Source organism: Melospiza georgiana, chromosome 6 (assembly GCF_028018845.1).
Source record: "Melospiza georgiana isolate bMelGeo1 chromosome 6, bMelGeo1.pri, whole genome shotgun sequence".
NCBI classification, from domain to species: domain Eukaryota; kingdom Metazoa; phylum Chordata; class Aves; order Passeriformes; family Passerellidae; genus Melospiza; species Melospiza georgiana.
Window position 1 is genome coordinate 19,694,176 of NC_080435.1, and position 11,101 is coordinate 19,705,276.

Below are 11,101 nucleotides of genomic sequence, written 5' to 3' on the forward strand. Positions count from 1 at the left end.
ACTTTTATAGATGGAGTTTACATGCAGCATAATGAGGGAGAAAAATGATGACAAACTGATAATGCAGATCCATTTTTCAAAAATCAGTTTTATCTTTAATTGTTACATTCCAAAGGGGATATATGAAAGTTAGTCATCCAGCAACTGTATAACCTCTGAAGAGAGATGAATACAGAGTCACAGATAAAAAAATACACCTAACTCCCAAGATGACAGGTGCTAGAGAAAGTATGTGCCTTACACCATCAATCCAGACAAATGCAGGAAGATTTTTATAATAAATATTTCATCATATACTAACTCCTGAGACTTTATCCATGAAAAGAAAGGGAAAAGATTTTATAAGAGCTATCATACACCTACAATATATTAAGCTGTTAAAGCAAAATAGAACAAAACGTCAACACTGTCTTGAATGTGCACTGCATTTGAATTTATCTACATCACAGTACTTGAAATATGCAGCTCCAGGTGTCAGTGTCCACTTATGTTTTGCTTTAAGTCTGCAGACATCACTTGCCATACAAGCATCTTGAAAGTACGAGTGCAAGAAACCAAATGAACACAGCCAGCAGGGGTTCATTCTCTGAGGCCAAAACTACACTGCAAGACTTTGATTTCCAGTACCTAGCATCAATCAGCAGAAAATCCAAATATATTTACAAAAGGTCTTTACATAAAGTGATTAGTGAGTTGTAAGTTATTACTGTGTTCCCAGGTACTTTTTAACCACATAAATAGTAAAGAGAAATATATAGTTAAAAACCACCATAAAGTCACAACTGTAAAGAATGTACCACAGTGGCAACCCAAGGTATCTCAGGGTTTGTTTTCTTTTTTTTGTTAGTAAAAGCCATTTGAAACCAAAGATTTAAGCTTTTGGTTAACTAATCTGCTTAAACTCCTTCCATTCCAGTACATCCCTTCATAGCTCAAATACTTCTTTAATTTGTTTTGTTTTTAAATCAATAACAAATCATTCAAGAAAACCCTTCTGAATTGGCAGGATCAGGAAGACTTCTGTCAGCTCTTTGCACCAGTCCACACGCCTGGAGCTCCTCCCTGAGCTCCCTTAGCTGAGCACCACGTGCCGGTCGAAGACGGACTTGCGCTGCTCCTGCACCTGCAGCTTCCAGCGCTGCTGCGCGTACTCCACCTTGTTGAGCACGTTGGCGCGGCTGCGCGAGCGCGCCAGCACGTCGTGCGCGTTGGCGAAGGGCTGCTGGTCCTGCGAGGGCAAAGAGAGAGCCACCGTCACTGCTACTGCTGCCAGCTCTGCTGGGCTGCTACACTCCACAGCACCTGGGGGCTGGCTGGGTTTGGTCTGCCTAAGGTAAAGGAGATGTCCCAACAAGCTGGCCAGTAACGATGACCAAGCAGGTTTTTGAATTGTTGGAACCGTACTTCGATTTCTCATTGGCAGGAACTTGCACAGATTTCCCACACTTCACTGTACTGTCAATCACCTGCTGCCCAGGATCACAGCAGTCTTGCACCCATGTGCAGCCCAGAGCAGACCCAGGCACCCCCATGGCTGTGGTGAATCCACAACTGAATTGGGGTCGGTCCCCTGCCAGCTCCTGGCCATCTCCAGCCAGGCAGTTCAGGATGTTCACACACAGCTTCTATATCAAACCAACACACTCTGGTGTTTACCAAACTAAGCCTATTGTGCTGAGCTGTCTGAAAGCACAGTGTCAATACAGCTGATTAAGTGACACAGCTAAATGAGGACGAAGTGCTTGTTTAATGTTGACTCTCTCTGTTTTCTAACAGTACCTGCAAGGCTTTATTTTCTGGTAGCAAATACAGCCAAGTTATAAACGGTAAGAGTTGGAACTGAACTTCTCATTTGGCTATTAAATTGCTTGGACAAAGTCATGCTGCTAAAGCTACATCAAAAAGCATCATACAAATAATGAAAAATAACAAATAACTATGTTAAATAACTGTCCTATATTAAATAACTGTCTTTTTGTATCCCTACATTTCACATCCTTTTTTTCCAGAACACTTTTGAAGACATTCCTATTAATGGATACTTTTTGATATGATGTGCAGAGCAGCTTAATGACAACTGTAAGCTGTACACAGATTATTATTAATGACACCTATTGAAATGATTACTCTGAATCCCAAAGCCACAATGAGCATTAAAAACTATTCCCACAGAGAACAACAGACAAGCCCTGACCAAAAAAATCTGCCTATACTTAGAATGGCATTTAACAGGAGAAAGATCACTTCATTCACAGGGGGAAAAAAGTCATAATAGCAACATATGGTTTGCTGCTGTAAAACACATGGTGGGGAACACAGGACAGTCTAGATACTGATACTGGCCTTCCTGGTAAACAATATTCCCAGCTCCAAGGCTAGATGCTGTCAATTTCTATGTAGACAATAAGGGGGGGGAAAAGAATTTAAGAGGAAAGAGGACTGCAGAAGTGGCTTACACTCATCATTTGCGACTGCCACCAATGGGCAAGAACAAAGAGTGAACACACTGCCTTGAAATTCAGCCACAAAATCCATGGATATGGTATTTTTGAAGTGTCACAAGAATATCTCAAGAGCTTGCAAGAGGGAAGGCAAGAATGGGGATAATTCAGAAGGGACCTTAAACTATGTTATGTTCACAGAACAGCTACAGCAAAACATAACACAGACCCAGACTTTGAGGTAAATTCATTCTGCAGTTAACCTGAACGCTGCATGGGACTTATTTCACTTCTTCCACCTACAGTCAAAAGACTAACTCACACATGGAGGTATTAAGATAATATCTAAGCAAAAAATTTGTTTGAGATCTAGCATACAGCACAAGCTTACTTAATTCAAGAAGGAGCTGCCCAATTTGCTATAAGAATGCACACAGAGGAAGAGTCATTCAAATACTTCCTTTCAAAAAAAAATATCCAACACTCAACCCAAAATCCTCCTAGAGTTGACTGGGAAAATCTTATTTTGTCATTATAAAGACAGTTGAAACATATCTACGTGTAATACACAGGGAAGTTCAGAAACAGGGGGACAATCATCAGCCATCTTCACTTAAAAAGGTGTTTCTATTTGCTAAGGGGATAATCAAGTATTCAAAATTAAGCATTTTCCTAGATAATACCTTTTATCAGCTATGCTTTATGTACCCTGATTTCATAACAAAAATATGTGATTATTACCCAGTGCTAGAGAATGGAAAGGCCATTAATGACAGAAAATCCTGTCACTACTGGACTGCTCCCCTTCTCTGAAAAAAAAAACCTCCTCTGACCTGTTGGAATATACTGTCAGATTCTGATTTCTGGCTGTAATGCTAAGAAATTATTTCATCATCTATTAGTATTTTGCTTCATTATAGCAACTTCTTTATGAAGTTTTAGAATCAAGAAACTCAAACTGGAACAACAGAAGATGCAACCCCCACACTTTCTTTTTGTAGAGAGCAATCTAAGCAGTAAACACTTCCCATAAACATGATGCCTGGCAAGACTGGATTATTAACTCTTAAAAAGCTGTACTGCTGTATATTCTTACCTCTATTCTTACACTGTCTCTTCTCTGTGAAAACAACCTGTGCCTAGAGCTGGCATAACTGCAGCAGCTCTCACTGCTTCCAGCCCAGTGAAAAATGAAAGACTGGCTTCACAGGAGTCACCACACAACTTTCTTTTCCTCTCCCAGCAGGAAAAGCATTTACACTGCCTGGCAAAAAAAGCTGCTCACCCCAAATAATTAATTATCAACCAACCACCCCAATTTTCACGCTAACCAAGTGCACAAAGACTCTGGTGGACTCACCCCAATGTCTTCATCACTTTGTATGAGCTGTGAGTGTCCAAAGAGGCGCCTCTTCAGGATGGGCTCCACCAGGGTAAGGTACACCATGTACAGAAGAAGCAGGCCCAAAATGGACAGGTATATGATGATTGTCACCTACATAATGCAAGCACAGTTTATGCCAAGATTGTGACTTTTCCCCCCACTCTCACAACAGGCAGCAAGGACCAAAAGATGAGTACAGGCAAAGTTTGATCTTTGGTAGAGTCACCAGAAGATTTAAAACCCAGAAAGAAAAGACTACAACATGGTATTAGAAGGGTTTAGGGCAGCTTGAAACTGTGAGACCTTGCAAAGAATCTTAGGCTATGCCTCTGTAAACAATCCAGTGTTATAACTCTCACTTCCACCAGGACAACTGTCCAGCCTGGCCATTAAACCGGTGACAAATCTGGGGCATCCCCCACTGATCTCCCTTTGTCTAGCATAGACCTGAATTCAGTCACCAAGCAAAACAAAACACCAAACTTCTAAAATCCCAAAATAAAGACATCTGTGTTGTCAAAAACCAAAAGACATTCTGCAGTCTATTCACAGCAGTCCAGGCCTCAAGGGCTCTAATGGGGCAAGAATGTGAAGAGCACAGAAAACATCTGTTAGTATAAATACAGATAAAGAAAATTTATAGTAAGAAAGTAAAGCAGCTGTGTAATGAGAGGTCCTCTGGAATAATAAGGAAAACAAAGCACAAAGCTTGACCAAATGTCTTAAAATACTCAGAATTTCAGCAAGATGTAAAGTCTGATCTCAAAAGTGGAGATTTCAATAAAGGCCCTCTTCTTCAGCTAAAGTTTGATGCTATTGTTACTGCTAAAGATTGTAAACAGCTACTACAAAAAAGTTACATTTTAGGCTGCCTTAGAACAGTTTTCCCTTTAAAAACAGCATTTCTCTAAAAGACAATAGACATATTTACTAAACAGCTGAAGTCGTTGATACATGCCAACAGAGTTACACTGCTTACCTTAATTGTGACTGAGCTTCTCTCCTCATATTTGCACTCACAACGTAAACAATAAGCTTCTACATCAGGTCCAGGGACAGGCATGGGCTCCACCACATGGAGACAGTCACTGAGGAAACACAGAAACTGCCCAGTCAGTTTGGAGCTGGCTTTGACTGAGCTGTTCCACTCTGCTGCAGGGGCTGAGGAGCTCAGCTTGCTTAAGTTCAGCTGTTCTAAAGTGCAGGTACAAATAAATCACTACAGCATAGTTATGCCATTTAAATGAGAAATTCAGCTACTGACAAGCTGCTAAACAAGTTTTAAGATTTTTCTAACTCAATACCATGTCTTCCTTTTTCAGAGAAAGTATTAAAGCTGTTAGCAGAACAAGTCCAAGGATATGAATCCAGCACAAGGCATCATTTGACATTGACATCATGGATAAAAGTAAATTTCAGCTACTAATTCCCCTTCTTTCTTCACCATACTCAAAAGAGCCTTATTCCATCCTTTCACTGTCTGAAGGGAGATTAGCCTCTCTTTGACATTCATGAACTGAATTTCTTGTCATCACAAGGTACAGACATTGGGGAAATAAAAAAGGAAGTCAGATGGTTTGTTTCTGTAAGCACCAAGACAGTGAATAAAGAGCATTCGGCTTTCAGCAATAGCATTTGACTAAAAGATTACCAAATGTAAGTCAGTCCTCTGTGGAAAAGTGTGGTTGACAATATTATGGGCTCTCTATAGCATTAAAACCCAGCTGCCATGAGACAACTGCTTCCAACAACAGCTTCCATAATGCTGGCCTTCCTGCTGACTGAGGCTGTTACTCAGAGCTCAGACCCCAGGTCCCTGCAAGCACTGACACAACCAGGATCCTCTTTCACCCTTCTCCTGGTTACCCCAGTGCTGGCACAGGCAGCAGCAGGGAGTGAAACACGAGGCCTCAAGTGACAGCAGCAGCCTGGCACTCAACGCTTTACTGGTAAACTACAGTGCTGCAAACACTCAGCCAGGCACCAGCCCCTCTCTTCTGTCTTGTTTGTACTACTACTTCATAGCTGCAACTGCTGAGTGCCACCTCTCAGCCTCTGGAGAGGAGTGGAAGGTTTATTTGTCTCATTTATGTGAAAGCAGAGCAACATTTTCCTCTGTGGAAGAAAGCAGCATTCAAGCTACAAAAATGAAAAATACATGCCAGGCACAATCTGTGCAATTGCTGTTCCTGTGGCTGAAAGCTTGTGTCAATACACCGCCCAAGTTCTGCAGAAATCTTGTATGTTGATTAAGTACAGTAGAAGGTCTCTTAATGAGAATATAAGAAATACTAGTATCAGAATTTTTTCTTCTCCAAGTTGCTAGAAAGTGCAAAATCTACTAGAACCTCACAAAACTCCAGAAACAACAGTTCCTAAATGATGAAATGGTTTTTAAGAGTAGAGCAAGCAAAGAAAATACTCCCAAGCCCCAGTTCCAGGTTTGTAAAGGCTCCCTTGCCTTTATACCATTCCAAGTCACTGGATTCAAAACACATCATCTTCTTCCCATCTACTACTTCCAAGTCTAAATAAACAAACATGCAAGCAAGCAAGCCTAAAGAGAAAACAGAGCAAAAGCTAGAGGGTTGAAGCCTCGTCCCTTGCTAGAGCTGAATTCTGGAGCACTTCTGAAAGAAAAGCCCCAGTAAGTTATGGAAATGCTCTGCTCTGTCCTGGCACCACCACAGGAGATACATATGTAATCTCTACAGAGCAAGTAGAGATTACATTACTTACTTTAACCAGTAAGATTTATTATCATTTTGTATGTGCCACACACACTCACCAGTCTTTCTGTGAAACATTTTTGTTGTAAATATGGCCCGAGTGGTCCTTGTAAGGAGGGCAGATGCATTTACACCGGACATCCTCAGAGTTCTAGAAGTGAAGCAAACAACACACATAGAACAAATTATCTTATTATGTAATTTATATAATCAGGCATTCTTTACATATGACTTGAAATATTTAACACAAATTACTTGCAAGTATCTCTGAAGAGTCTTACTCAGGACTTCCTGCAAGTTTAAGAACAAGAATTACTTCAGAATTACTAAGTGAGTAAAGCAATTTGTCAAGTAACACTACTTTTGAGATAGAAACACAATTCTTGAGGGGGGAAAAAAGGAGTTTAAGCTCATTCCTCTTTCCAAGAAAAATCACACATGCAGAAGTTGCTGATGTTGATTACTCAACTACTCAGCTTACAAGGACAGCTGCTTGTCAGATACAGTGATGAGCTTTAAAGAATAGTAAGCTTATTTTAGCAAATAACAAGAGAGAGGATAAACATGGCTTATCTAAAGTTCAGGACAATTTATAGTGGCATTACAAAAGAATGTGTGAACAAGTATTGGCAATGAACTCCTGTACTGAGCAGCCAAGTCAGAGTAACACTGAGCACAGGTCACTTGGGAAACCCTGAGTGCACTAGCACAGAATTATAGAAAGCTTTGGATTGGAAGGGATCATCCAGTTCCAACTCCCCTGCCACAGGCAGGGACAGCTTCCACTAGGCCAGGCTGCTCAAAGCCCTGTCCAAGCTGTCCTGGAACCCTGCCAGGCTGTGCCAGTGCCTCATCACCCTCACAGAGAAGACTTTCTTCCTGATATCCAACCTAACCCTACCCACTTTCAGTGTAAAACTTTGTCCTGACACTACCTGCCCATGTAACCAACTCTTCTTCATCTCTCTTACAGATTTCAGGTACTGCAATTAGGGCACCTCTTCTCCAGACTAAACAATCCCAATTCCCTCAGTCTTTCCTCACAGCAGAGGTGCCCCAGCCCTTTGATCCTTTCCATGGCCTCCTCTGGACTGGCTCCACGTACTTGCAGTGCTGGGGAGCCAGAGCCGGGTGCAGCAGGGCAGGGGGTCTCAGGAGAGGAATGTAAATCCACACCCCATGTACCATATCCTACACCGGACCTGCTCCCCCCGCGGAGGGGTCAAATCGCTGATTACCATTGAAAAGGAGAAAACGCACAGGTGTTAGGGGACAATTCAAACGCGGGTGCTGTGACCGTAGAGGGCCCGGTGTCGCTGCCCGCCGCCGAGAGCCGCGGGACAGTCCCGGCTACGAGGGCAGGGCCAGAGCGGAGCGCCCGCACCCAGCGCGGCTGAGCCGGGCACCGAGCGGAGCTCAGCACCCCCAGCCCCGGCAGCTCCATCTCCACTCGTAGCTCTGTGTGACGGTGTCCCCGGGCACCACGGCAAAGCGACAACAATGGCTACGAGCTTACCGGGAGCGCAGGAACCGGAGCCGGCGCCGAGGCCGCGCCGGCGGGCCCTGCTGCTCCACCGAGCGGGACAGGGCAGCGCCCGCACGAAACCGCCGGCTCCGGCCTTCCCCTACAGCCGCCCGGGGCAGCAGTGGGGCCGGAAAGGCGGGACCACCCGCGGGAACCGAGTGCCCGGCGGGGGCGGCGGACGGAGGGAGGGCCCGGAACCGGGAGCACCACCGTGACCCGCCCCCCCGCCCCGCTCACCTTGGCCTCGGCGCCCAGCCCCGCCAGTGCGGCCAGCAGCAGCAGCAAGCAGAGGCGCGCCCCGCGGGCCGCCATGTCGGGCCCGGCGCTCTGTGGCCGCCTCACCGCCTCTTGTGGCCGCCGCGCCGCCGCCCGGGCCCCGCCGCCATCACTTCCGCCTGCCGCCGCCTCACGTGGGGCGTCGGCCGCGCCTGGCGGCGTCCCCGCGGGAACGGCGGCGCCGCACCGTGGTTCCGAGCGCGGGCCGGCCGGCAGAAAAATATTCCTGGAATCATGCAATCGTCAAGGATGGAACTTCCAAAATCACCCAGCCCAAGTACCAAAACAGCACTGTAACCACTAAACCGTGTCACCCAGCGCCAGATCCAGAAACGCCTTGAACACCTCCAGGGATGGCGACTCCACCGCCTCCCTGGGCAGCCTGTTCCAGTGCCTGACCACGCTGAGAGTGAAAGAATTTCTCCTAGTGTGTAATCTGAATATCCCCTGGCTCAGCTCAAAGCCATTTCTTCGAGTCCTCTCCCTGCAGGAGAGAGCAGCCCCCAGCTCACGGCAGCCTCCCCTCAGGCAGGTGTAGGGAGCCATGAGCTCTCCCCTGAGCCTCCTCCAGGCTAAACAAACCTAGCTCCCTCAGCCACTCCTCATAAAACACATTTTCAAAGCCTTTCAGGAGCCTTGTTATCCTTCTCTGGACACACTTTAGTATCAAGATGCCCTTTTTTAAAGAGAGGTGGGGCAGGCTGGCAGGCCTGTAGTTCCCACAATCTTGGCCCTATTGGAATGGGTTTAATCCAAGGACCGATCAGTAGTACCACTCAAAACGAGGTGTATGAGCAGCATGTAACCCAGTTTTTACACATCTGGACACACAGTTACATAAATCTTCATGCCTTTCATAGACAGCTATTGTCATTATGGTGCAAGAGTTGTATTGTCATTACATTGCAAGGGTTCCTTATTGCTAGAGGTTCATACCTCCTTGAAATTTCTTGTAGCCAGCTCCTCTAAACACTGACTCGTCCTTGCAGCAGTCATCTAACTCCAGATCCCGCCAATCCACTCTTTTATAACACTCTTCTTATTGGCTACAGGTGTGGCCTGTTAACATCAGGCCTGCTCCTAATCTTTAGTAATTGGTTCAGCTGCAACTCTTTAGGGGATAAGATTACATTCTATACCACCTTCATTCACCCATACTGTATCCCCATACAGACAGCTGTTTCTCTAAGACATCACTAAAATCCAGCAATGTTCCTTATTTGTCAGTGATTAATTATTTCCACTCAAGAGCTGTGATCTCCCTCTTGCAGGGGGCAGGCAGCCTTGGTGAGAAGCAGCATTTCCAGCTGTGCTCCCCAGGAGCTGGCAGGTGAAGCCATCTACAAGCCTCCCTCCTTTTGTAGGGACCCCAAACCGCCCTGGCACTGCCAGGGCTGGACCCAGCCTGTCCCTGACACTGCTGCATAAGGGCCTGAGCCCAGCCTGTGAAACAGCTTGGGCTCATCTCAGCTCCTCTGAGAGCTCCACAGAGGAACAGCAGGCAGTGTGACTCAGCCTGTTTATTCCTTCTCCTCCCTTCCATTCCTCCTGTTTTTCTTGCAGCCATTCCTGAGCCAGAAGGGAGCCTACACAATAAGTGGAGAGGGACTCTTTACAGGATAAAGGAATGGCTTCAGACTGAGAGCAGGTTTAGATGAGATATCAGGAAGGAATTCTTTACTGTGGAGGTGTTGAGAGGCTGGCACAGGTTGTTCAGAGAAGCTGTGGATGCCCCATCCCTGGCAGTGTTCAAGGCCAGGTTGGATAGAGCTCTGAGCAGTCTGCTCTGGTGGAAGTTGTTCCTTCCCATGGCAGGGGAATTGGAACTAAGAGGATCTTTAAGGTCCCTCCAACCAAAACCATTCTACAATTCCATGGTTCTCTATCTAAACTCCCAAGGAGCAAAACTGTACATGGCCAAAAGCTGCTGTGTCTGCCCTTTCCCTCCCCAGCCCCCACTCAGTGGCTGTAATTTCATAATCCTTAAATTCAGTAGTCTTGTCAATGCTGCTCCTCACTCCCTCCTCACACAATAGGTTGTGTAATACCAGCAGTGCATCAGACAGCTCAGGAAAGGAGCTGGAGTTACTATGGAAACACAAAACACCTTTCTTTAAAATTCAGGGAAAATTGCCAGCAGACTTTAATGAGCGTACATCAGGTTTCAGCCTGAGCCAAACAATTTGTCTGTTTAATGCCTGGATCTGCAATGGAAGTGTTTTGAAGTGTGAAGGTGGCTCTGTGTCTTCCCCACCACCCACAGCCATAGTCTACAATGGGCAGATTGACTGCTGAGTTGAAAAACATGCTGAATCTTTAGAAAAACACAGATCACATTTTGAGCTGAAGTAAATAATACGCAGTTTCGGAGGCATCACTGCCTTTGGAAGAGTTTGGTGCAGGAAAAGAGAGCCTGATAAACTAACTTTTTTTTACCCATTCAGAGAGATCTGATACACAGGTAATAAATGTGCTTTTATTTCGGTGGCTGGAATAGCTTTTGGGAGCTTCAAGCCCAGTCCTGGAGCGTCCTCAAAGCCAGGAACATGAAAAAAACTAAACAGGATCTTGTGAGCCCCAGGCTCTTGGTGCTGCAGGAGGTAAAGGTTACTTCTTCCAGAAGATGAGTCCATTTTTCCCCTAGAAAACAATAATAAGTGGTTAGGTAAGCAAAGCTCCTGGAAGAATTGTTAAGAAAACAACACTTAGGAGTTTCTGTATTAACATGTAGATTTTTTTTCCATTT

General features: G+C 45.2%; 1 protein-coding gene across 2 annotated transcripts; it reads right to left on the bottom strand.

Annotated features, from left to right (window-relative positions):
• Positions 1-68: 68 nt before the first annotated feature.
• On the bottom strand, positions 69-8,441 carry TMEM9B (TMEM9 domain family member B). Of its 2 annotated transcripts, none has more exons than XM_058026852.1 (5): positions 8,317-8,441; positions 6,614-6,705; positions 4,805-4,913; positions 3,802-3,936; positions 69-1,228 (listed from the first exon to the last, which is right to left on the bottom strand). In XM_058026852.1, exons 1-5 carry the CDS (start codon positions 8,389-8,391, stop codon positions 1,073-1,075), a joined length of 567 nt encoding a protein of 188 aa, XP_057882835.1. In that variant the 5' UTR covers positions 8,392-8,441; the 3' UTR covers positions 69-1,072. The 2 variants fall into 2 exon arrangements, with proteins under 2 accessions (XP_057882835.1, XP_057882836.1); XM_058026853.1 differs by lacking the exon at positions 8,317-8,441 and adding an exon at positions 8,071-8,091.
• Positions 8,442-11,101: the final 2,660 nt, after the last annotated feature.

Bases quoted from the DNA above. Each gene is read 5' to 3' on its own strand.
- TMEM9B (XM_058026852.1), bottom strand. From the start codon at position 8,391: ATGGCGGCCCGCGGGGCGCGCCTCTGCTTGCTGCTGCTGCTGGCCGCA. The intron at 6,706-8,316 runs GTGAGCGGGGCG...CTTCACTTCTAG, and splicing joins GGCTGGGCGCCGAGGCCAAG to AACTCTGAGGATGTCCGGTG. The intron at 3,937-4,804 runs GTAAGCAGTGTA...TGCATTATGTAG, and splicing joins GAAGCTCAGTCACAATTAAG to GTGACAATCATCATATACCT.